Here is a 27,703-nt window from a genome sequence, read left to right as displayed (position 1 = left end):
AAATACATTTTTGGCTTTGGCTGCTTATCTTTAAAACTATCTGCTATCTATTCATAAAAAAAAACAGAGGACAGATTCTAGGTAAGAAATCTATTTAAAAATGCATTAGTTAGAATACAGTATATGAAAAATAATTCAGAGACACTGTGTTGGGATTGGTTTAAGTTATCAGCAGGCATAACAACCCACCTATATCACAAGGTTCCATTACAAATTCTGTGTAATTTTTTATAGGTAAAAATTACAGCTCTGATAAAATTGGCTTTTTTTTAAATCACATCTTGTGGAATAACAAATACATCAATACAGAATTAACAATTAACTAATCCCTTTCCTAAAATTGCCAGCTTCGTTTCACTTTTGTTTCCATGCAATAAAGTCAATATATACATAGTTTTAAATCAATACAACAGCATTAAAAAAGGACATACAAAATATGAAGTCATTACAAAACAGCTGTTACTGATAAAAAGAAATCTATAATTTCTCATAGATTTAAACTAAACTATTAGATTTTCATGCTACACAAATTTAGAGACATTGAAAAAGCAACAAAATGAGTGTTGGAACTACAGTAAGTAACAAACTTTCTTGTCACTTTTTTAATGCTTATCAATGTATTTAAAATGATTGAATAAACCTCTTATGTAATATAAAAACAGCATCTTTGTAATAAAAATACATCCGGTAGATTTAAAAACTTAAGGAGGGCACTTAGTCTCAGTAATCCAACAGAAAATCAGAAACGCACCTTTACATAAATCAACAGATTTTTTTTGTATTGAATTCTACATAATGCATAAATAGCACAATATGAATACAACAACCTGTGGGACTGGTAACAGTGGGATTGGATTTTTGTTTCTCATAGCAAAACAGAACATTTACCATCTGAGCCCAACACTGTCCACGGCAAAGTGCTGCCGAGATATCAAGACTCTTGCTTACACTAATGATAATTCTTTCCGATTCATATAGTGCCTTCCATCCCAAAGTGCTTTCACATAGGAGGGGGACTTGCTTCATCGAGCACTGAAATACCCGGGCCATAATATACCAGCAACCCCACTACACCGCAGGCGGGCAGAGCAGCAGTAATTGTGTCACGTGTTGAATCAAGGGGGAGCTTTACAATAGTGAGAGTGTTGTTAGAAACCAACAGGGGGACTATGCAGGAAGTACTGTACCTCTGAGGGCAGTAAGTGGAGCAATGGTTATTTTCCTTTTGGTATTGTTTTGTATTGTGTTTGGGAACAATAAAAAGACAAAACTGTTCACAAGAAAGCTCCAAATAGAATCAACATCGTAGTGTCTATCAACTTCACTTTGCTGCAGCTAATCAGTTTTCCCTGGAGGTCGCCCCTGGCCCATCATTACTTAGTTTCTGTAAGATCCGGCCAGAGACTCGTAACGTTGACGCCAGTGAAAAACGGCTTGCCAACACCCACTGGACGCACCCATTTCACCTCTATGGTTTTCTTCATTGGCATCTGTTGAAGTGGAAACAGTGATTTGGAGTGAAAACGTACCATATAAACAAAATTGCCCTAGTTTTACTGGACATTAAAAGTATTTTTACACCTGGGTAAAGTTTACTGGATAAGTAAATAAGTTTGTCTGTTAATAGAAAATGATTGATTTGAGGGATTTTTACTTTCCTTTTCCAGGACCTAATTTACCTGTTATACAGCAATTAAGGTTCTCCAGTTTGATCCTGCTGCATGAGACTCATGGATCCCTTAGCTTCCCAGCTCAGAGGTACAGTACCTGAAAAAAGGCTACAGGCTGAGGACAGTGTACAAATTCTGCAGAGTCTTTGGGTTTTGCACTAAACTGTGGAAAATATCATTCCATCTGTGAAGACTGTAGCCTTTTCAGCACCCCAAGAAATGTTTCTGAATCTGCTTCAAACCTGCAAAAATATGAAAGTCAGGGCTGTGAGTCTGCAATTAAAATTAGCTTTGGTCATCTGACTTTGACAGTCAAGGACAAGATCGCCTGGAGACAAGCAATAGACCATGTGATCCCTCTATTTACCAAAAGCCACTCACAGACTGACCCTCTTTCGTGGTATTTCAAGTTTCAACAAGGAAGTATTTAGTTTGAACAAAACGCGTCTAAGAACATGTTTTTGACATTTTAAATGGTTGGCAATGGAGTATTTAAGTTTACTTCTATAAATACTGTTATTTCAATCATCACCTTTAATTTAACCAGATAACACTGTTTACAAAATTCTCATTTACGACCTGGTCACAAGGCAGAAACACTGTTGCTCAGAAAACAAAGCGATAAAAGAAATAAAAGAATAAAATACCCTCTGCACTCGGTTTAAGAGGAGAGGAAATGCCTATTTACTATATGTAGCGTTTTCGAAGAATATCAGGATACAATGAGGAAAACGGGTGACTGGACCAACTGTGATCTCAAGTTGGGGTGAAATAGATTTTAAAACGACATGACAAAAAAACCCCAAAAAACAAGATTCACAATTTCCGAAAAAAAGTATTCTAAACAAAAAAAAATGTAAAACTTCTTCGTTTAGTTATTAAAACCTGATACAGAATCGTAGCTACAGTACTATACCTACAGGATCTCGGCATCCTCACAGTACAACCCACACGTGCCTCCTGACTCGTGCAACCAAACCCGCGGGCCGGGAAGCGCAAGAGTCCCTTTGGATTGGAGACCTCATTAATATATGCGTCCCAGCAGAATGAACACCAGGCCTGATTGGCTTACGATTTAGTCAGTTAAATCCGGATACAAAGTGGAGTGTGCTGTACTTTGAAACTGTGGCTGCGGGGATTTCGACTGGCTGTTTCCGAATTGAATCCCTTGCATTTTGCAGCGGCGTGCAGAGACTGGGATATTATTATGGTCTACTGAAGTATTTTCGCTAAAGAATATGTGAAAAGAAGGTTGCATGAGCCGCTTTAGATTATTTTCTGATATTTTAAAAATTGCAATAATTTACATTTTTTTAAAAGAGGGGGAGAAATATCTATTAGTTGTGTGAAGGGGAGAGGGAAAGTGTTTACCATCATTGTTGTCGGCTTTAAGATGCACACTGTGGAAAAGTGTGCGCCGAGCCGGAGAAGCTTTGCTCAGCACCGTCTCAGATATTTTCAGGCGGAAAAAGAGTGAAGGGTTATCTTTAAAGTTTATCCCTTTACATATGGATTTATCATGACTTAGTAGCTACCCAGTATCACCGGAAACTTGAACATCGACACTTCGAGCCTGTCCTCACAAGAGAAAGGCGAGTACCACAGCCGGATCAATTGAAACCATCAGCAAATGTGCAAGGGTGGAATACTGCATTTCTTTGCTTGGAACATTATTTTGTTGATTTTATGTGGTAAAATAATCGCTTTAAAAACACAGCTTTGCGAAAATGTGCTACTAGCATCAGACTACTGTATGTTTCATTTCTGTTTGATTCGGAAGATCCACTGTTCCGCCAGAAAGCTCCGGTAATTGGCGAAATCGCCAAGTCTGCTGTGCCGAATCATTTGAACGACGAAATACAGCGGAATTGACAGGTAAGATCTGTGAGGAATTAATCTTTTGGGTTTTTTTTTCTAAAGGAAATGAAGCAATAATTCGGTGCTTGAAATACAGATGTGCTTTCTACACTGGCTTGATTTGCGGTATCAAATCTGTGCGCTACACTTGTAAAAATAATCCTTTTTTTCTCGTCTCCCAGTTACATTCTACAGCTGCGGGTATTATAAACCTAAATTCGTAGCTAGTCGAACCTTACCGTGATCTAGAATAATGATTGCGTTAGTTTTAAAGGGCTGTAAAACGCCTTTTGGAAAATCATCATTTGCGACTCAACAGCATCCTGCTTGCACAGGTAGCGAGAACATTTCGTTTCTTGTTTGTTGAACTGTTTGTAATCCCGTATTTTTTTATTTTTTTTTCAAATAAGTGAAAACCATTTTTATCAAATAAAAAAGAAAATGAATCTCTACGTGAACAGTTTTTAAAAAGTGTTATTCGACAGGACCACCCATTCTCTTGGATGATCACTGACTGCATCGCACACCAATAAACCCGCAGTGGTACAGTAGCACCGAGCAATCCTTCACTTCAAAGACTAGTAAACAGTGGGGTTTTCGGTTCGTTTTCATGCGGAACAGATACATGTTAGTGTAGGGAAGGCAAAAATGTATTCTGACCACCCCGTTGAAACAGAATCCAGTTTTTACGATAGCTACTGTATCAATGCGTGCAGTTTACGACAGAAACAGAGAAAGTTTTAATTCCCTTCTCGCTATACAGTTAGCGTGCAGATGTTGCATATTGTAATTACAGTATTAATATTAGTATTGTCGGTTTCTGAAGTACATTGTTTCGTGTAATCGATTGTTTACTGAAATTAATTTTCTAATCAAATTTTTAAACCGTTTATATATATACACACACAGACATATATATATCTAGACGAATAAAAAATCCACTTGAAAGAATTGTATATGTGATATTTTTCGTTCAAGGTCTCGCTTGAAAACTTAGAAGCATACAACCTTGAAATGATACAAAACAAATTTCCCCTAGGGGACAATAAAGCTTGAATTGAATTGAATACGTATCATACCGGCCCATAAGTAGTCTACTGTGCCTCTGAATGAAGAGAAGACCGGATTTGGCCTATACATTAATTTTCTTCCATGCGCGATTGAGTATATTTACACATTTAGTCTTCATCGTGTTATGTAACATGGCCAGCTATTGTCTTGTGCGTTTTCATCCTCAAGATATTTGGGTGTGGCAGTGAAAATTGCTGGCAAAGAACTGTCAGTTGTTAATATTTGTATTTTGTATTATGCTTGCCATCGCCAAGCAACAGAGGAAAGATTCCAGGTGCAAACCCAGCTCAACAGATGGTTGGTGAAAAGGTGGGCACTGCAATGGACAGTTAGTACTGTAGATAACCAGAGCAAACTGGTCCACGTTGATGTGATATGAATACTCTGTTCAAGACTAAAAAGATTCAGTTCTTTCAGCCCGTCAGTGCAGCATGTACCTTTAAGCCTGGTATAGTGGTTAGTGGCTTGTTGCTCTTCTCTAGACTTATTACAATATTTGTTTGTAAAATAACAACCCTAACTGTGCACTTTTATTCTTAAACAACGTTTTACTAATGCACAGCTTTAACATAAAATTACTCGGTTCTGTCGTTTCCACACATAGGGAATTTTAGAAGCATATAACATACCTGCAGATTTCGGCCAAAGGTTAAAGATGTATTTGAAGAGCTTTTTAGATTTATGGGTAAAATATAAAGCACACATTTTATAAGACTTGTATCTCCATAAAATAAGTCACTATTATTTTGAAATGTATTTTTTCACTTTTTGAAAGTCTTAGTAACTAAATGAATACCTTGTTGTAGTAAGATATTACAGCTGAACATCAGACTGTAAAATTAAAATTGGAGGTGCTTAGTAACTTGTTCATATTTGCCTCATGAGCTTGTTCTGCTTATTGCTGTTCAGTTTAGAATCACATACTGTTGTTCAGCTTAGTCCATCAGGAAAATAGAACCTCACAGATAAAAATAAATCTTTAGGATAATGATATTGTTGATAAATGACCCCCTTTTCTATTGTTTTAGGTAACAATTGTGTCAGCCTGTGCAAAGTATATGCAACAAATAATCTAGACTATCTTTAACATGGTTTCTTATTAACAAAATGTGGTACAGTATAATCACAAAAAGTATTTTTTAAATGACAGCTGTTGGTTGATTTCAGTCAAATCTTTTGTGCATGTGGTTAACAACTTGTCTAGGACAACAAAAGCTTTTAATGAGGTGCAGTGTTCAGTTTTCACAGTATGCATGAAAACACATGAAGTGATGGCAAGGTGGTATGTTACTATTTATAAATCAAAATAGAATAAAATTAATTAAATGTCTAATTTAAGAACATACTGTACCTTATTTCAAACCAAATGATTTTGTCAATAAGCTTTGCAAATCCGTGTTTCATTTTTGGGTTAATTGATGACATCTCGTGCCTAATGCTTGTTTTTGACAGGTTTTCCTTTTTCTTAACTGTTTGCATAGCTTTCCAAGTTTCTTTTTATTTTCCTATGTCTTTTCATAGATTTTATACATGTAATTGCAAGTACTCTTTGGAAATGAAATGCATAATGACATAACGTTTGCATTGCTGCCATGGTGGTGCAGAGGTTGGCATTGTGTCCTCGCGGTGCTGGAGCCCTGGGTTCGATTCCTGTCCGTCTGGAGTTTGTTCTGCAACCCTGTGTTCACGTGGCTTTCCTCCCACGGTCCAAAAACATACTGGCAGGTCACTGGCTATTGACTGGTGTCTGGTTTAACAACATAGCTTATTCCAGACTGGCACAACACTTTGTTTCTACCTTTTCTCTGTTTTAAATGCACTTCCCCTTAGTTCTCATTTCTATCCTTTGATTTGTGTTTTTCTGTTAATTACGTCCATTTGGTTGGCTTTGCCTTTGAGGCTTATGAATGCTTAAATCAGGTCTCTTTATAGTCTTTTCTTTTTTATAACTACAAAGGTCAAGTTTTTTTCTCTCTGTCTAAGGCATTCCTGGGCATGCATTTAGTCACTCTGAGCTTTAGGACAAGCAGTGGTTCGCATACTGACCCCTGTTGTACACCACTAACTATCTTACCCTAATTGGAGCACTCACCCCTTGTCCATTCTGTTTTTGATCCATTAACATTATCTCAATCCGAATACATGCATGTGATGCTGGCAATTTCAGATTTAATCCTTTGTGAACTTTCTGAAGCCTTCTGAAGGTGCGTTTAGACAGTCATATGCTCCGTTTCTGTCCATTAACCTGTCAATTAAGCAAGACCTTCTTGTTTATTTACAAACTTACTTCAAACCCTGTTGACACGCAGTTGATCCTCTAGTACTAATTATATTTTCTATACCATTCAGAAGTTCAAATTCTCATTCAAAGAGGGCGAGGTCGAATTTGGGTATGCTCTGTTTTCGTGGAACACCGATGGTGAATGAAATAGATGGGAAGCAGAGATGATGTGGGTGATGGAATGCAAATAAGCAAACAGGTGGCAGTACTAGCAGCTAATCAGTAGAGGCTAGTTTGAGACTGGAACTCTGTGGTAGACAGCGGAAAACACTGCAGCGACCCAGGAGAGTAACCCGATTCTGAAGTAGGAAGACTGCTGCCACCTGTTGAAATTTTCAGGATGGATTGGAGAGGATGTATTCTAATTAGAAGTCCTAAAAGGACAAGAGGTATCACCTGCGTTTGCAGATGGAAGCTTTGAGAGGCAGAGTCCAAAGCTGACACCGCACCAGTTGGACACCAACTGAGGGAGGGGGATAAAGGGCTGGATGGATAACTCATCTCCGTCACAGCTCGGGGTGCAACCAGGGTGTGAGCTCTAGGAATGGTGAGGGCTGTGAAGGAGGAGGACCTCAGTGTAGACCGACACTGTGCACTTGCACTCATGGAGCAGAGTGGGTATAAATGATCAGGGGAGGTCCTGTGGGAACAGCAAAGAGAAGAACTGGAGAAACAGATGTAACAGAAACAATCTGGGGCTATCTGCATGGTGCTCCCAATGCTCGACCAGAAAGTGGGAGAAAAAGGTGAAGCAAGATGAAGCATCATGAGCAAGATTGGGGAACATAGAGGATGAAGTGGTTGCAGTTGTTTGGACTTCCATGTAGGGTTGATGATATCAGGGGAAGTGAAATAAAGTGAAAAGGAGCATTATGCTTCACATGCACTATTCATCTGCTGAACAAACTTTACACACTTCATGGTCTACATACATGTAACTTAAACTATCCTGTGCAACTCTGCTGTGAAAATGTTATTGCGGGACCCACGGGAGGTTATGTAAAGTTGAAAATGTGTGTAAGTCGAGTCTTGTGTAACCTGGGGAGCAGGTGTATGCAGTTTAAATGACAATCCAGTGTGGCATCATGGTAGCACCAAGGTTTCTATGTTCAGTTACAGCTGAGCTGAATGTAAAGTCAATCACCTGCATGCAGGTTGAGTGCTGTGATGTCCTCTTTGACCAGAATTAGCTGAATACTGCCGCACGTAGGGTGGAATTAGTGGGATTCAGATTGTTTTGGCTCTCAGTGGCACAGAGACCCCCGCAGCTTGCTGAGTGCTGTGGATGAGGGATTCTCCCCTCCTCCAGCTGGTACTGAACCTCCTGTAGAGGGCTGTGCTGCCTGGGATATGTTAAAAGACGAGGCTTGAAGGAGGCTGGGTCAGAGGGGTCAGTCTGCTCATCCTCATTCTCCCCTGGATGAGGTCACGAGCTTCGTACCTTTCAGTCCAGAAGTTAAAAATGCAATAGCTGCACCTCCATCCAGTGGAACAAGAATATTAAGATGCACAGAGTCTAGCATCATCAACAAAACATTAATTACCTTAGCAAGGACTGTTTCAGGTCTGCGCCTGTCTTAATGCTGACTGAAAAGGTTTGAAAAGCTGATTTAGATGCAAGGTAAGATTGTAATTGAGCTGCCACTACGTGTTCCAGGATTTCCGTGAGAAGATGCAGATTGGAAATAGGATAGCAGGCCTATTTGTCGAGTATATTGGGTTCCTATCACTGTTTTTAATAGCAGTAAAAGGAGAGAAACCTGTGAAAGTAGGAAAGGTTATAGTTGGCATGTCTGCAGGAGGTAAAGTTGGTTATTATTGCTATGCAGTTAGATGTGAAAGAATTGCACGAATGTGTCGGATTGTTCAGCAGACACAGAGAAAGTAGATTTATTAGGTGATTCAAGTGTTTTACTGACAATAGAGGATTACTGTGACCCCTTTCAGTAAGACTGGAATAGAAGGAAGATTTTGGTCACCTTAAGTGTGTCTCTATAGGGCTGCTGATGATGTTCAGAAAAATGTACTTCAAAGCATTCCATATTATGATCTCTGGAGAACTATGTTTGTCTCACCTCTAATATCCTTACCTAGCAATTGTTTGAAAAGACTAGGTTAAAACAGGCTATCTCTCAAGTAAGTGCCTTGACAAACTGAGTAAGTAGTCATTAGCCAGGTCTGCTATTTTATTTTTAGATGCTGAGGTCTTTCGTGTTTCCATTCTGTATGAGAAAAATATATTTGCCCATGATAACCACTTCTTCACCACTTTGTTTTTTACAAGCCTAGGCCATGTACTTTTTGAGATTCTTGGTGCATCTCAGTTAAGTTCCTGTTCCTAATTGCTCCTTCTCATGTAAATTGCTACAGCCAGCCATTAAGATTGTATTCTTTATTCTTCATATCATTGTATGCCATTTTTCTGTGATTCCTTGTAGATCATAACAGCATGCTACAGTAATTCTATAGCATCTGTCTTTTGTTCTTGTACTCATGAAATTTATGTGTTAGTACTTAATTCCCAGTTTATTACTGGTATTACGTCAGAGTTGCAACGCCAATTTCAAGATAAACATGGGACCATTGCGAGTTGGGTTGGGACCAACTTGCATCCTGCTGTTGCCAGGGGCAAGCCAAACATTTGCACAAGTTCTCAGCCTTCCTCCTCCGAGCTGGTGCAGACGAGGTCAGGACGCCCTTCAATTAGACCTGATCTCTTACAATCTGGCAGTCAGTCAAGGTCCAAACCTGCCTGTTTAAAGCACCTCACTCCACTGCACCACCGCTCTGACATTGAGCTACGAGCCATCCATGCAAGCGTACGCTTCACTCTCCGCTCTCCGTTTGTCTGACGGACTCTCCTGCGAATTCTTCAGGAGCATTGACCCAGCTGAGTTTTATTTTTGTTCCCGGTCTCCGTCAGCCTCATCTTGTATTCCTCTGCGGGGCTAGTTTGTTTTTTCAGAGGCTGTCTTCTCCGAGGCTTCGCCTCGTCAGCTTCTCTCTGGTTTTTTTCCTCTGGGGGCCTCGCCTCACTCTGACAGTACTCTCCTGCTTTCCCTGCTCAGCTGTTTTTCGCTCCTGCACTCTTGCTGTAGTATTCAGACACCCTTTCTCCTGCCGGGGTATTCCCTATCCGTCTGCCTTCATCCTTCTTCCTCTGTTGACTCTCTCACAGCCACCCTCTGCCTCTCCGGAAAGCCCGAAGGAGCTCCCCGAGACCTGCGCTTGGGCTGCACAGTCATCACTTTACGTATGGTATAAAATGAGTCACAAAATGGTACAAATGAAATTCAATCATTTCTAAACGGGGTAAATATGCAAATTCCTGCAGAAATCATGGCCGCTCACAGGGAACTCTGGCTTCGGAGAGGCACAGTGGCACACTACCAACAGCTAGGAACTATGCTGCACGGCTGATTTTCACTCCAATCCTGGAGGGTCTCTGTGCCTTCTTGTGTTGATTCTGTCCTGAACTCCTCATGGCAGTTTGAATCAGTATTATACAAGTATTCACTTAGTCTGTATTGGCACCGTTTCCAGGTCTCACTCATTGAGGACTGGTAATTGAATAAACAACAACATAAAGACATGATTCAAATGAGAGGTCATCCATGAAACACCCAACCAGAAGACCATCATGTCTGCTGATTTGAGGCCAAACCCAGTTGTGATGAATGGGCATTCAGGAAGGGCAGGAAGATCCAGATTGAACAGAAACACCATGTTTTCAGATGCTCATTACAACATGCCCGCAAACTATAAACTTGGGTTCAGACTGATCTATAAAATGTCTTGAAAAAAGATGGGCGCCATCATTTTTTCATTCCTTGGGGCAGGGATCTACTGAGAAATTCAAAACCATTCAAGCTTGAAAGGAAGGGAGTCCAAGGAAAACTCCAAAGGATATACATAAGGAGTGGAGTTAGAAAGATAACTCGAGGGAAAAGCTAAACATCAAAGGAGAGTATTACTGTATTAATAGTTTGTTCCTAATGTGAAACTATAGAAATCAAAGCACAGAATGGGAGCAGTATTTTCAGTCTAATAATATATTAACCTGAAAAACTTCCATCCATTTTCAAACGTCTTCATCCAATTCAGTGTCAAGGGGGAGCTGGAGCCTTTTATGGCAAGCAGCAGGTGCAGTTCTCCCTGGAATGGATGCCAGTCAGTTGTAGGGCAGCAGGATGACTCAAACAGACACACACTCACACCAGGGCCGATTGTCGGAGAAGCCGATTAACCTGCCAGTGTGTGTTTGGACTTTGGGGGGAAACCAAAGCACCCAGAGGAAACCCATGCAAACATGGGGAGAGCATATACTGTAAACTCCACACAGATGGCACCCCAGGTCCTAAATTGAACCCAGTCACTGTACTAATGCGCTGGCATTAATAACATTTTAATATTTTGTTTTGCTCTATTACTATAGGGGTACATTTTAGATGTATAGGACCCAGAACAAAAGATGTAATCTGAACACACATAGTGGCTTGATAGGTTTTTTATACATAGCATAGTTAATGCTGACAGTTACTTTTTTAGGTAAAATGCCAGTTACTAGTTCAACTTTATGTGCAGTAGTGTACGCCATGCAGTGGGACTTAAACTATCTTGGTTGTGAAAGATGCAAGAAAGTAAATTACAAAGGATCTTTGAGACCTTTTAAAACGTTTACATATTGTTTATAGAGCATTTCACACATTTCAGATTTTTACTCTCTGCAGTGCGTTCATGATTTAGTGTTATACGTGTTTTTACAACTGTTCAAACTGAAAAGCATTTTTATCTGGATGTCAGAATTTGTATCATTTGTTGGGAGGAATGGGTAAAAAAGAAATAGGAACAAGTAAAGGCTTATTCCATGCTTACTCCTGGTGACATCTGAAGAAGGCTCCACAACCGAAACGGTGTTTCTTTTCTTCTCTTTTCAGCGTGGAATAAACCTTTACTTGTTCCTTTGCATCCTACGCATGCTGACTCAGCTACCTACTGTACTTGAACTAAAAGAGAAAAATTTAAAAATATCAATGTTCGTTTAATATGCTTGATGGATTTTAATATGGTATATATAGGCATTAAAACATAAAAACAATGCCAAGCATCGAATAAAATGCTTCTTCCTAACCTTCATTCTTTCTGTTGTTGCTACCTATAGGTATATATTAACACAGATTCTTTCCAAATTCAGTTGATAAACTGATATTCAGCCTTAGCACCTGAAATGCTTGGAGTGGATGTATTTCTACAGGCTGCATCTTAAGAAGAAGCATCTCATTTCCAAGTACTTCCTGTCTTGTTTCCATGGAGACCAAGAGGCTCAAAGCACATAAATTAGTAGTTAACTCTCTGAAGACCACAAATGGAAAAAAAAACTTGAAAATGTCATAAAAGCAATATATTTGGTACTGAGAATTTTGAAATATCTACCAGCGGTATTCAAATATAAATAATGGGAGAAATGTCTGCTGAAATATATAATTGTAGTCCACATGATGCATTTTTGTCATTTCTGAGAATGGTGGGTGAAAATATTCCTTGGATCTGTGATTTTAACATCACTTCTGTGCGTTGAAGCTTTCTTTTTAAGTGCCAGATTTATAATTATCCCCCTTTTTTAAATGAAGAACAAAATCAAAGTTTAAAATAAGAATATTTTGTGACTGCTTTTTAAAAGAGCAAATGTATGAAGACCGTGGCCTTGTTAGTACCTACACATTTTTTAAATTTCTATTCAGTACTTCAATTTTTGCATTAAAAGTAACAATTTATACATAACTATTGAAAACTTTGTAACAGATTCCAAGGACAGTTAGCCTAATCATTTATTGTATGAAATGTCATCAGGGGATTTTTAACTGTAGCCTCCATGTCTTTATTTATCGTTTACCGCAGGTCTTGAAGAAATACAGCCTGGTGACCTCCATAGAATACACGTATAATTTGTTATACGGGGTTCTGACCTTATACTCCTCCCCCATCAGCATGACTTTTTAATTTTCTAATTCCTCCTAGTTAACCCCTTCCTTTTTGCTGCTGTACTGTTTAAAGAATTAAATCAGTCACTTGGAGCCAATTAAAGGACAATTCTAGTGATGCTATTACATACCACTCAGCCTTTTCCGTGCTGCATTAAGGGAAATATGAGAAGGCTCATAGCCCCAAATGCTTATCTTTTCAACCGCATTGAAAAAGAAGCTTAAATGTATAATTGTCAAATATGTAAAGTATAACAATATTTCATCTACATGACCTTTTCATTGTTACGATTCAATGTGAAGGATTCATATCCATTGGTGTCAATCCATGGGCATAATATCCATTACTGTCAAGCCACGCACTGAAAACACTGGTTCTGGCCATATCTTTTTGTGAAACGGTATATAGAGCGCTGGTTTGTGTCATAACTCTATCACTTTATGGTTGATGTGACTTAATGATTATGATCTGCCATTTCCATTGTTGTATGTTGCTGTTTCACTGTGCTCAAGGACACGTCTTATGTTAACTCGGATTGTGATTGGTGTAATAAACTCCTTTTAATGACATCCATATGAAAATGGTGTTTTTACAGGATAGTTTCAGAATGGGAACATCAGAATAATACTTATTTGAACTGAATAGCTGTTAATATTAAGTTGAAGCTTTTAAAAGCTTGTCCGAGCTACATTGCATTGAGATATGTACTGAAAAGTAATTATTTTGTGGTAGTGGCTACCACAGTTGAAGTTTAAATCCTAGTGTGCCAATACCTAATTCAATGCTAAAAAGGAAAAAGAAATAAACAATGAGCCTTTTCCGAGTGTATAAAAAGTAGAACATGCAGGGAGAGCAGAAATACAGTGCCCTCCAGAATAATTAATACCCCTGATGAAATTGGAACAAAAATATCATATTATTTATAGATTGGGTAATGCCTTGCATTTAAATGTGAAAAAGTTAGACTGTAACCGTAATAGCACTGCATAGAGGAAAGGTTATGTGTCCTTATTTAATTGGAAGTCCAGAAAACGCAAGAAAGCGTCGCATGCATTTACATCCCATTAGTGAGTATTTGTAAATCTTCCCCTGGCATGGAAGCCCATAGTGTTGACAGTCCTGTGGTGTGCTGTGAGCTCCTGGCACCTCTGAAGGGGGAATTTTGGCAGATGTGTTGCAGCTCCTTCTGACCCTTTGGTTTAGATTGGTGAACAGAACTTCTTGAGTGGACACTGCAGTTGTTCAAATGGATAGAGGACTGGAGACTGTGAGGACCATTCCAATTTTGTGTGCAATTAACCACTGCTTCGAACACTTTGGATGTATGCTTTGGATCTTGCAGGAATGTCATTTATGAGCCTCTTGGAAGAGGGAACCGGGTTTTTGACCTGAAACTTTCAAAGATTTTCCTTTTCTTGACAAGGACTCCAGGAGCCATAAATGCCCCATTACACAACACCCCCTCTACCACGTTTGGCAGTCAGCAGGAATGTTTTCTCAACATGAACATTTTAATGCCAACCACAATGCCGATGAGCATGTCTGAAAAACTCGATTTTCATTTCATCTGACTGTTTGACATGCTTCCAGAAGTTATTTAGATGTCATTTTACCCATCTCTTTTGGTAGTTCGACCTCAACAGAGTCTTCTTCCTCTCAGCCCTGCCATGTGTGCCGCAAACTGGAGTTTTGGACACTTTGAATCCTGAAGTTGCCAAACCTGTTGAAGAGCTACAGCTGTTGCCTTTGGATTTACCGTTTCCCCTCAAACCATTTGCATCGCAATCTGTGCTGGCAAAATACACTTGTGGCCCCTTCCTTTGACTGGTAGCCTCTAAATCAGTAGCCTTAAATGTCTTAATGGACAGGACAGTACAAAGTTATGGATTGTTATGAACCCATCCCCCCAAATATTGGAGGTCAGTGACTATTGGCCAGCAGTTTACAGAGAACTCTCTGATCTTAATCATGACAATACAGTACATGACACTGCTGTATGTCCTCAATGTGTTTTCCCTTTTGTATTTCAGGAAGGCCTACTGTATATAAGTTACCAGAGGCTTCGATTGCACTTCAAATACCAGAATGTTGAATTCTATTTAAAGGAATATTTAGGTCTGAATAAATTTCCTGAATTCAGTTAATTGACAAACATGAATTTACGACTAGAGTGTATCATCCTTTTTAAGCAAGATCTAATGCAGATAGTTGCGTTTCATTTTTCGGCTCATGTCATAAATCTCGACCAACCAGCATAGGATTACGTGATATAATCACAAAGATAAGTTTTTGTGATTAAAATCCATATTCAAGGTCATGTTGATCAATTGCAGTTGTGCTGCTATAAAATATAAACTAAACCTGCAGAGTCTGCAAAGGAATATCTGCATAAATATTCTTTGTAATAGAAGTATTACAGAAGCTCCTGAAGTATAGAAGTGAGAATTTACTCTTCTGTTTCTGTTGTTGATTGTTTTTGCTTTTCTTCTGCAGTTGTTTGACATTGTTTAAACTGGATCTGTTATTAAGCAACATAAATCTTCCATTGTCAATTTAAAGCCCCTGAAAACTAACATACTGTATGTAAAATGAAGGATCAAGGACCACTAAAACAATGCCCCTGTTTTTTGTTATTGGTAATAATGTAAGGGGCAAAGTAGCATAGAAAGATATTTGTATCTGCTTTTGTTGTGCTGCGGGTAGTAAGTATTCATGAAATAGTTTGAGAAAATCTTTATAAGATTACTGAAGTTTCGCGTAGAGGAATTCTGTGTCCGTGAGCAGGTTCAGTTGCTGTTCAGCCTTCCACTGTTTCTTTATGAAGTGTATACCTAATTAAAGGCAACAAGCAGTAAATTGGCTAGGAGTGAGTCATTCTTAGAACTGCAGTATCGTGGGGGAAAAAACGACATAGAACCATGTCTCAAGCATGTCCCCATCTCAGCCCCTGCATGGGAATTGCTTTGTCCATAAAAATAGTTTTCTTTCTTCTGAAGTGTGACGAATGTATAGTACAGAATTTAATGGAGGCCAAGGTGACAACAGTATTCATACTTGTGGCAGAAGATAAGAAGGGCAGTGCCATTTTAAAAGGGACTAAATAGCAGAAGCACACTGCCTGGCTGGACCTTGTTGCTAGGTGCCAAACCTACTCTGCATGCAGCGTTATCGCTGAGGAGCAAGGTACTAAGCAGATGTCTTTTTCTGGTTACTATGGTTTCTATAGATATTTTTCCCTTGGGAGAGAAACAATTGTCCTTAATTTCTAAGCGGCATTTAAATCAATTGGAATAGTTCTGCTGTCTGCATTCCTGTTGAGATTTGTGATAGGCAGAGCTGTAAAAGTCGATAATTGAGTACGATTCTAAAATGTCTTGATTCCTACTCTGAAGCTATTCTTCCAGACTGAAACCGTAAGTTAAATGTGAATTGCCAACAAATATCTAAAAAATTCTGCTGTCTTCTTTGTGATAGTCTGACATATGAATTAATAAAAACTTGTGATTTGTTGAAGGTACAGTATGTAGCACATTGTATGTGTTTTCCTGACAACTGTTCCTTCTTGGTATTAGTTACTTTCTAATATGTAAAATTTCAATTAAGAATATTTAATACAGAAATAAGGCACCACTGGGGAAAAAATAATTTAATTGTAAAACATTATCTCTAGAAGGCACTTCAAAGTAAATTGGACATTCATATCATAGTTTTGTTGACCTATAGCCCAAATGGCAGTTTAGCTCTATGCTCAGTGGTTTCAATTACGTTCTCAATAACTTTTGGATGTAAGTGGATAAGTGGATTTATGACTGTTTCGGAAATAAGTTTGTTCTTGAAAGTTTGAAGTGGTTTAGCTAAATTATAAGTGGGTGGACATATTTATAAGGAATGTTGGTGGAAAAATGTTTTAATGCTTTACCAAATGTTTTGTATGATTGTAGTAATCTCCATACGGTATTGGAAGTTTCATGACATTTGTAATCCGTTTTCTTGATTATATTTTGTTTTTATGTAACTGCCTTGATATTTGGATTATTTTCTTATCTATATATGTTTTGTTAAAAAGCACAAATCATTAGAAAAAGGTCTTTTTTGTCCGATATAAAATATTTACAGTTACTTTATAAGACACTAATTTAAAATTGTGCATTTTGCCATGAACAATATAAACTCCCATGGTAAAATGTTAAAGTAGTATTTAACCCTTTCTGCCCTGACTTGAAAGTCCAGAGTAAAATTACTCTGAATCTGGACTTTTTAGAGGAGAAAGGGACCATTTTCAGTAAGCAGCCACATTAGACTGCTATGTCAAGGTGCGCACTGACGACTGAGTTTATCTCCCAAAGAACCAGACATGAATAATGAGAATCGCTCAAGGTGTGTGTCGTACTTGATCTCTGCAACATCCAGATAGTGACCAGCGTGGGCTTGGGAAGAGCCACTGTGCCAGTGGAGTCACTGGGGAGCCCCCAGTTAATGTTAAACTTCTTTTAAACTGCGTTTTTGTTTCTGACGGTAACATCTGAGGTTCTAAAGAATTGCAGTTTTGGTATGCATTATTATAAAAGAAGAATTGAATGGGGAAAGACAATAAAAAAACAGATGTGATTTATTCATTTGAGAATTTTGTCATGGAAATGTGGTAATAATGACCCCCGAGAACTGATTATTTTGTTGCATGATTTATCTGCGGCGTTAAGTCATTTGATTTGGTTGATAGCGCCTTCAGCTACAATTTTAGATTAGGTTTTACCTTACCATCTGTTGGTATGGACACACTTGACTTAGATTTAATTAAAATGCTTTCTGAACCATTGTGTGTGATGGCTTTAACAGCAAATATTTGTTTTCTGTAAGAAATCTGTTTAATTTTTGCATCGTTTGGCTTGTAGTAACTGAACAGGCAAGATGGACGCAGTGTAGAGTTGCAGTTGGAGTACTGTGCTCATAATAGGAATTTTGTTTGTTCCAGTCCTAGGAGTGGACATGTTAAAATATGCTTAAGCAAGGTGCTTTAGTTTAAAAAATATCATAAGTGGCTTAAAAAATATGTAAGTTGTTTTGGATAAAAAAAATCAGACAAATAAAGACAGTTGGACCAAATGGCCTACTTAAGCCGGCGTCAAACTACATGACTCGACACGACTTCTACTACGAGAGCATGTCAAATTTAACGACTGTAGTTGCTGAATCTCGCTGCCTTTTCTGTCCCAGGGGGGGTAAAATTGACTAGGAATCGCATGGGGTGACTAATAACACGATTTCCTCACGACTTTTCAACACGGTTCCAAATCTCGTATTGCGCCGCGAAAGTCCCGCGAGGTCGCCTCATTCTGACAGCCAGTCAACGCGGAGCACAAGAGGAGCATCGCACGAAAGGTTTCCTCCAATAAACATCTTCAGAAATATAATTCTTCTTTATAAATATATAACAAATTTACAAAAATAAAACACAGTTAAAAATATAAAACACCTTTTAAACAAATATTGTAAACAAATTAGTATTGCACTAAAACGTGTAATATAATTGGCTCACAGGTACACATCTGGCTCACTGCCCATCCCTACAACTTGCTATAGGGGGCAGAGCAGTGGCTGGTTCAAATCTCACAGCCAGCAGAGGAATCCTACTCCGTTGGGCCCCTGAGCAAGGCCCTTAACCCCAACTGCTCCAGGGGTGCTGTACAATGGCTGACCCTGCGCTCTGACCCCAAGCCTCTCTCCCTGTCTGTGTGTCTCATGGAGAGCAAGCTGGGGTATGCAAAAAAAAGACGAATTCCTAATGCAAGAAATTGTATGGGGCTAATAAAGTGATGTTATGTTATGAGAAGATCGAATCAGTGTGATTTTGTCATGGCGAGTTGCAGAGAGTCGTAGGGGTTATTAAGAGCAGTATGACTGAGTCTCTGGGGGTGTCACACTACACAACTGGCGGTAACGGGCGCGCGCTGCGACTCTCTACAACTCGCTGTGATTTTCTTACGATTATGTAAATGAAGGCTACGAATGAAAAGCCTAGGAAAAGTCGTGAAGTGTGACGCCTGCATCAGTTGAATGTCTTTAAATACTGAGTGTTGAAATATTTTCAGGGTGTTACATTGTATTAAAATGTGGACTTAACTGAAAATATGTTGCTTGCCTCATGTGTTTAAAAAGTAAAAACCTCAGGCTAGAGTACTAAACATGATCTTTTTCTGTCAAATTGCTTAAAAAGGAGCTCCTAATTTTCTAAACAAGCAAAGGTGTTCTTTTAAAGAGCAGTCCTATAATTCCGACATCTTTGATTCCAGTCCGAACCTTGTCACTAGCTGACTGTGACTGGGATTTCCCCAGTACACAACTGGTGATTAGTTGTCAGTCAGAGATGCTTCACTCCTTAAACTGATGCTAATTCTTCTAAAGAACATACATCCACCTTCAGAACCATTTCAGATGAAGGGGTCCGGGGTATTCATTCCTCCCACACCATTACGTGGGTATAGCATTTAGCCACGTTCATTCACACTTGGCAGTTCCGAATCACAGAGTCGAGGCAAGTGGTGAGAAATGATTGAGAAATCAAAGTTTTATAGATAACTGTTATAGATAACTAAATTGTTATATTTTCCCAAACATCATCTGTTTTTCTTCAGATGTCTTGAGCTGAGGCTTTTTACTTTTTGTGTTGTGATAGACAAATTCTTTCCTCCAGGCTCTTGATACATTGCTTAAAAATGGAACTCATGTGAGAGAGTGGGAAGGTGTGAATGGAAATTGTAATCTCCAAATTTAGGTTCAACACCAGCTGCCTCAACTGGTTTTTACTTCATGATGAGAATATGAGAATATGAGCTGTCACATTCTGTGGTGCCAAAGTAGAGGTGCTGCTCTAGTATTAGCAAAATATGCTTGACATGAAAAAGAGACTTAATATGACTCATTAATAATTCAGAAGCTTTCGTTTCCAAAAGTGCAGTTTGTTTTGTGCTGCAGTATGATTTGGTTATAGAATTCCATTTAAAAATATACAAAAATACATGTAATAGAAATCTAAATATTTAAAATTTTAAAAAAATGTCAAAAGGTGTTTGTATACTAGTACTTGAGCTGAGGATCTTTTCCAGCCATTTCTTGAAAGAAGCCAAGACATCAGCTTCAACACCATGGCTGGCTAGCTTGTTGTACACCCCCACAGCCCTAATTAAAAAAAACTCTGGACAAGATACAGGATATGAGGATTGATATTTGATTTTTATTTGTGACATTGTCTTTTGTCAAAGAGGACGAGAAGTATTTAATTATCTTCCTATAAAAAGGTTACTCATAAATGTTGGCACTAGGATTTACTTAGTGATTCCAAATGGTTTCATAGCTGTTAAATCAAATATGTAATATAATACTAACAGACATTTCTGTAGTTATTCCTTTTGGAGCTGATTTCTTCTATACCGGAAAACGTTTTACTGTTGTTTGTTCTTAATGTGCTGGGCTCTGTGTTTTTATAAAGAAGATTTCTGCTTTGATGTGTATTTAAGTGTGTGTAACATTCGTGTTTTGTTGACTGGTTTGTTCGGAAATGAATGTGAATGTTGCAGTTGTAGCTGATGGCATAACTGAATCTGTGGCAGTGTTGTAAATAATAAACGTGCCAGTGGTGAATCCTGAAGAACACTAGGAGAAACCTGGACAGCAACAACCACAAGAACACTTTTTTAGTGTAGGCAAATAACTTTCTGTAGTGGACAGGCGTCCCATAACAGCAGAGTACCATACAGTATTAACACTGAAATGATGAATGCTAATAAATTACTTCCTTAAACTAACAGAGTTTACAGTTTGTCTCATATACCCACTGTAAAATCCAGGAGAGGTTTAATATTGGATTAAACTGAAGCCCTTTGATGGCAACTTTTGTTTGCCACAGTTGTTGTCCCTGAATTGTCAAGTCAGAATGGAACTTCCAAATAAATAGTCCAGTTTTAACAGTTTTAGTGGTCTGCACTTGCACAGCTGCTGTGTAGACTGATTTATATCTTAACTAGTTAAATTATACTTTGAACAGAATGTTGAATATGACGCTCACCCCCATTACAGTAATATGGCTGTTAGCAAAATATACTAGCAAGTATAAGGATGGTTGGTATCAATCCATTATTGATTTTAAACTTTTGCATACTGTAAATATTCCTAAATGAGCCATAATATGTCATCAAAGTAGTTACTTAAAAGTGGGCCTCATCATTACATTTATTTTATGTTATAGACTTTCCTATTTATGCTGTTTTTCCAGCAGTGATTAAATATTACAAAGCCCAATTTTTTTACAGCTGTCACTAAGCAGTTAAACCATATTCAATTTGACTTATGCAGCTGTCCTCATAACTGAAATTGGACCTTAAAATAACAGCATCGAATGTTTACATTGCAGATAAGCTTTTTATTGCAGCATGGAGTTTCATGAAGAGTATTTGCATTTTGTTTTGATTGGTGATAAAAACATCAAAAATCAGTTTCTGTAGAAACTGCGTATGATGTATAATATTAAGGATGTAAGAAGTGCGTCTGATCATGACCACAGAATGTGCCCATTAATGTGCCAACAAATCTTAGCAAACATCATATGCTTAGGTGTTTGTTTACCTACTCTGAAAGCGACATGTTTAAAGATGCATTTAATCCCCTCTTCCTCCTCTATGAATAACCTGTAATTACAGTATCTTTTTATGGACTCTTTACTGTATCTTTATCTGGAGCAACTCAGAGTTGACAAAAATTAAAGTAGCTGGATAGATTGAGTAGAATTATATGTTCTGTTCGTGTATTACTTTAAAGCAAGCATTATGCACATTTTGTCTGTACATAACTCATGAACAAGACTGTTTAATGCGGTTGAACCTGTATTTAATTCCAAGGTGTACTGCAAGTGAATGCAATAAAAAAAAACATTCATCTATCTACTATAGCACAGATACTTGGAAAACATCAGGCAGATGACATGCAGTAGGCAAAAGCATACACTATAATTAGTTTAGATAAGAAAACATCACTTTGAGGAATCAACCTATGAAAAACACTTACTATAAGTGTCTATGCTGATACATTTGTTCATCATCTAGACAGATAATCCAGTAGTGGAACAGTAGCCACAGATTTTATGCACTTGGATTGAAAAGTGATTCACAACCAGGAAACGGTGCATCATCTTTATGGGCACATGACAGGCCTCAACCTAAAGTGGCTCGTGAGGTCTGTGCACATTAAAGCCATTTTGTTAAAGAAATCCCTCTCTAGAAACACACGTTCTTCAGAAACTCAGCACCAGCGACCACATTGAAGCCTCTTTCTATACCAAACCAATTTAACCCCCAGTGTGAGAATGGGCAATCTCTACCCTTAACCAATTATTAGATAAGATCACTTTACTGGCCATAAACAATTTATTGTATGAGGAATTTGTCTTTCCGCAGACCCCAACGTGCTATCTATGAGACACACAGACAGGGAGAGAAGCTTGGGCTATAAGCTATTAGCTAATCCACCTCTAGTGTGTCATAAGAGGCCTAATGACCTCTAGTAGCAGATTGGCTGAAATTGGTCTATTGCTAGCCTACCAAAAGGCACAATTTCTAACTTGTCAGATGTAAGCCGTGGTGTAGTTAATTATGTAAGTAGGTGAGATTGTGATATAATGAATATCCTGCTTAAATTTGCAGGTGAAGCAGAAATTGGGGGAGTGGCAGTCAGAAACCGTGGCAAGAGGAATTCCAAAAACACTTTGGATTGGACAGACACTTGGCAAATGAAATTAAGATGAACAAATTCAAAGCGATCCCCAGTAGTAGAAGGACCATACACCGCCTATGCATATACTGGACATATTTCATAGGTGGTTTGGAGCTGCAGGAATTTACACAAAATAATTCTGTGTTTATATAGGTTGTTTTATTTTATCATCAAGACGTAGTAGGGAGCTGTAACACAATCCGAGTGCTGGGCTATGTAGAGACTAAAGAAATCTGTTAGCAACATTCAGGTTCCTATGAAAATACAAGGGGCACCTACCTTTGATTGATAGTCTTTTGTTTGATCAATAGTGAGGTTTCTCCCAGTGAAGCTTATAATTACATATGTATCAGGAAATCCTTGTTATGTTTTTTTTTTTAATTTTTAATACTTTTGCATGACTTTGAAATCTAGATATGTCTATTTAGTGATTTAAAGTATTTATGGTACAAAGTATCATATTGTGTTTAATAGATTTATACTTAAAATTTTAACCAAAAAATGAAAAGACTAGAATTACAGTAGGTGGATCATTTGTTTCCATGTGTAGAATTGATGCATAAAAATTCCAGATTTTTTTTTCTCATTTTTAAATGGAATTCATTGATTACTGAAATCCATATACTGCAGAAAGTATTTTACTAGCTAGAATGAGACATGTCATAAGCCCAGTTTTATTAACATTATGATATTATTCAGATTCCACTAATGGGTTCCAAGTATACATGGATAAAAATAAATATTTGCATTTATCCATAATCATTGCATCAGCAGTAATTCATATTCAGAAAAATTCAGACCTCAGTAAGACCTACATTTTGTCAGTTACTAAAAAACTTAATCTGATGGTGAGGACTACGTCTTTTTTTCTTCTTCTCTTCTCTCGAGGGCCTATCTATCTGTAAGCGAGAAGTAGAGATGGCAGTCTCACAGGCAAATGCCAAGCCTGTCTGCTTTGCAGAAACCCAGTCTCTCCTTAAGCACTACAGGGAATATCACGGTTTGGATTAACAGCTTACACGACTGATCCCATTAAACAATGATGGGATTTAGTTGGAAAATGATCTTATCAGATCTTGTCTTGTTTTCAGACCGCTAATCGCTGTGATTGTGAAAATAGACAGGGGTGAACAAAATAATGATATCAACAAGCAATATATACAGTAAATTTTTATTAACTTATAAGGAGATGGGCCACTCCCTGTCTTCAGAACAGCTTCATTTCTTCTTCCTTCTTCAAGTTCTGAAGAGTTTCTAGTGAGGTATTGGACCATTCTTCAAGAAGGCCTCCAGTTATTTGAGAGAAGGAGGTAGAAATCTACTCCACAGGCTATGTTTATCCAATAACAGTTCACTGATGTTTAGATCTGGTGACTGGGGAGGCCGTGGAACAGATTTGACTTTATCCTGATGTTCATGAAACTCTTGTATCCATTGAGCAGTGTATCTTGTGGGTAGCAGTGTGGAGGAGCAATCGTTTCCTCAAGACGAATATGGGAATATCTTGAGGAAACAATGTCTGCACTATAGGGTGCACCTGGTCACCTGAAATGGCTTTGTATTCCTTGGCAGTAGTTCTATCATGCGGAGTAATAAATGGACCCAGTGACTCCCAAGAGATGGCTTCCCATTACCATAACAGATCCATCACCATGTTTAACAGTTGGGAACTGGTAGTCAAGTTGAAGGCTTCCTTGAGCTTTCTCCCAACATAAACCCTTCCAGATTAAGGTAAAAGGAGTAAAAGATGACTCATGAGACCATATAACTTTCTTCAGGAGCTGCTGTGAATTAGCCTAGGTTGCAAGTGGTTTCTGAATGACAGCCCTACTGTAATTATCAGCTTTGTACAGTTTTTGCAGAGACTGATTCACAGATGTGTAGATTCAATTCTGTGGTAATTTTTAGGCTATTGTTTAGTGGTTTGTAGCATCTATCCTGTTAAGTGTTCACCCATGTCCCTGTAAGTGAACTTTGATTTGTGACCTCTTTTTTCTTTCCTTTTGCTGTGTACCCTTCTTTGGCATACAGTATATCATCATGGTGTTCAGCACTGTTCCCCTCGACACATTCAATAATTTGGTCGATTCTTTGAATGACACGCCTGCATTTTGGGCACCAACAATTTGACCAATTTGATCTGTTGGATCTCTCGTGTTGCTTACATGATTTATAGTGGAAACTTACTGGTAATTGCTATCGAAAATAATATGAAACGCATGTAGAATTCTTTTTAGTTGTGATTTTTGTTAGGTGTTTCATTACTTTGTCCACCGCTTTTCCGAGTCAAATTAATTGAACAAGTGGTACTTTATTGTACAATCATATTCCTTTGTTTTCACTTTAAAGTGAAGCAAAAACTGAATTTTAAACTATTCAAAACCTACTGTAGCATAATTTTTCTGCTTAAGTTTGGAAGTGATGCAATTTAAGGGAATGAATTTAAACTTAAATTATTATACACTTTATTGTGACTGAAATTTAATGACCATTTCACATCATATTTCACATTTCATATTTTTAATGCTGATTATCTTTCTGAGATAAATGAACTGCCACATACACATTAATGGAACAAGCCACCTGAAGAAGGCTTCACAGCCGAAACGTTGTGTTTTCTCTCTTCTCTTTTCAGCATGGAATAAACCTATTACTTGTTCCTTTGCAGCCTACGCATGCTGACGCAGCTCCCCACCTGAACATACACGTTAATGTCTGTTATAGAAAGTCTCAGCAAAGGCTATATTTCATTCTTAAGTTAAAATTATTCAATGTTGACACTATCATTGTTTTTTTTATCCAAATTAATTTAAACATTTACTCTTCACTGCTAGTACAAAGCCGAAATTGTCAAAATTATAGCTTTACAATGATTCTAAACTAGTAATTAGAAATATAGCAAATTTTTTGCATTTAATTTTCTTTATGATATACAAATCCTATATATAGCGTTCTGGCTATATTTAACTACACTAATGCTGACTCATGAACACTTTATTAGAATGTGAGCTTTACTAGTCCAATTAGCTAACTACTTTTCCCAGTCTGATAATGTAATAATATCTTAAATGTATTGTGGCTGAAATAAAATTGCTATACAGTATCCTCTAGATTTATTCATAACCCCAGTGAACTGTACTTAAAAGTTGTTTTTTGTGCAAAAAGTGCAGGTTTATATTCTGGTGAAAGAAAATTCCCTTGATAGAAACAAATCAAAAAACATTTTGTGGCTCAAAAATCCAGTTAAACTTTGTAGTGACTGAATCCGTTCATGAAAACGGTGAAGCTGCAGGCCAGGGACTCTGAGGGAGTGCGGTTGTGATGTCTCTCTGTGACGACTCTGTTTCTTTCTTTCAGGATGTGACGCAGACCTTCTGAGATGTTGGAACCTCCAGTGAAACACAGAGACTCCCGATGGATGGGGTTATACCATGTCAGAGAACTGAAGTGACCATTATGCCAGGCGATGGCATCTTTGCAAGTCTGCTTGTATACCCCTGGGAAGAATGGTTTGCACAGATAATGTATTCCCATTTGAAGCGAGAAAAAACAGCGGAACCTTAATTGCCAGAGATGAGGGTTTTTTAAATGTTACAGCACTGCATCCCAGGGTGTGAATTGCCATGGCTGAGGGTTCATCTGACAACAGTTCACATGTTTTGGGTGTTTCCACAGAGAGAGGAACTGTCACCCCTACCATACAGGAGAACTTTGAGGGTTTCAGCCTACCCCTCCGAGTATTCCTATTGATCATCATTATTTCTATCCTGCTTGTCTCCTTCCTAGGGAATGTGGTCGTCTGTTTGATGGTCTACCAGCGTTCAGCTATGCGGTCAGCCATTAACATTCTCCTTGCTAGCCTGGCTTTTGCAGACATGATGCTGGCCATCTTAAACATGCCCTTCGCCCTGGTCACTGTGGTCACCACCCAGTGGATCTTTGGAGAGGTGTTTTGCAGAGTATCAGCTATGTTCTTTTGGCTGTTTGTCATGGAAGGAGTGGCCATCTTACTTATCATTAGCATTGATCGGTTTCTCATAATCGTTCAGAAACAGGACAAGTTAAGCCCCTACAGGGCTAAAGTGCTAATTGGTGTCTCCTGGGGTATTTCATTCTGTTTCTCCTTTCCTTTGGCCATTGGCAAGCCCAACTTGCAGGTCCCTTCCAGGGCTCCGCAATGTGTGTTTGGCTACACGACAGAGCCAGGCTACCACACCTATGTCGTGCTCATCATGTTAGTCTTTTTTTTCATTCCGTTCATGGTCATGTTGTACACCTTCATGGGCATCCTGAACACTGTACGCCACAATGCCATCAGAATCCATAGCCACACTGACAGCATCTGCCTCAGCCAGGCAAGCAAGCTGGGTCTCATGAGCCTACAGAAGCCTTTCCAGATGAACATAGACATGAGTTTCAAGACGCGTGCCTTTACAACTATCCTGATTTTGTTTGCGGTTTTCACAGTGTGCTGGGCTCCCTTCACGACTTACAGCCTGGTTTCAACCTTCAACAGTGGATTCTATTACAAGTCTGACTTCTTTGAAATTAGTACCTGGCTTCTGTGGCTATGCTACCTCAAGTCTGCACTCAACCCTCTGATTTACTACTGGAGGATAAAGAAGTTTCGAGATGCCTGTTTAGATTTAATGCCCAAGTACTTCAAGTTCCTTCCTCAGCTGCCTGGCCACACAAGGAGACGAATTCGGCCAAGCGCCATCTATGTCTGTGGAGAGCACCGGTCTGTTGTATAACGCACAACTGTAAAAGATTTGAAAACTGCCATTACATGCCATTCTCCTGTTTGTTTGCAATGTGAACTATATCAAAACACTATATTTTCTAAACATGACATGTTGTGAGTTATAAACGAGTGGTTTACATGATGTAATATCTTATTTCTAGGAAGATAAAATGTGACAAAAAACAAAGTAAAAAATATTTTTTATTTAGGCCATTTATTTGTGCCTATGAGTTCATGACAGTCTGAATGCTGCTATATTTTGTGAAAATGTGCAATTTAAGTGTACTGTACTTTTTTCCTGAATATAATAAAATGTAGACGTTTGTTACATTGTTA

At 38.4% G+C, this 27,703-nt stretch overlaps 1 protein-coding gene and 1 long non-coding RNA gene across 3 annotated transcripts; one reads left to right on the top strand and one right to left on the bottom strand.

The window, feature by feature from the left end:
- Positions 1-75: 75 nt before the first annotated feature.
- Positions 76-2,660, bottom strand: LOC148675446 (uncharacterized). Its single transcript, XR_015935528.1, has 3 exons — positions 2,591-2,660; positions 1,680-1,767; positions 76-1,490 (listed from the first exon to the last, which is right to left on the bottom strand). It is a non-coding gene; the product is annotated as an uncharacterized LOC148675446 (long non-coding RNA).
- Positions 2,661-2,766: 106 nt separating this feature from the next.
- gpr63 (G protein-coupled receptor 63) lies at positions 2,767-27,703 on the top strand. 2 transcript variants are annotated; one of them, XM_088626793.1, is made up of 2 exons: positions 2,767-3,545; positions 25,981-27,703. In XM_088626793.1, the coding sequence occupies exon 2, from the start codon at positions 26,247-26,249 to the stop codon at positions 27,375-27,377; it is 1,131 nt and encodes a 376-aa protein (XP_088482919.1). In that variant the 5' UTR covers positions 2,767-3,545; positions 25,981-26,246; the 3' UTR covers positions 27,378-27,703. The 2 variants fall into 2 exon arrangements, with proteins under 2 accessions (XP_088482919.1, XP_088482920.1); XM_088626794.1 differs by lacking the exon at positions 2,767-3,545 and adding an exon at positions 16,138-16,274.

This window comes from Lepisosteus platostomus, chromosome 3 (assembly GCF_059453375.1).
Source record: "Lepisosteus platostomus isolate fLepPlt1 chromosome 3, fLepPlt1.hap1, whole genome shotgun sequence".
NCBI lineage: Eukaryota > Metazoa > Chordata > Actinopteri > Semionotiformes > Lepisosteidae > Lepisosteus > Lepisosteus platostomus.
This window is presented reverse-complemented; position numbering and strand designations above follow the sequence as displayed.

Coding starts and splice junctions, on each gene's coding strand:
- gpr63 (XM_088626793.1), top strand. CDS start 26,247: ATGGCTGAGGGTTCATCTGACAACAGTTCACATGTTTTGGGTGTTTCC.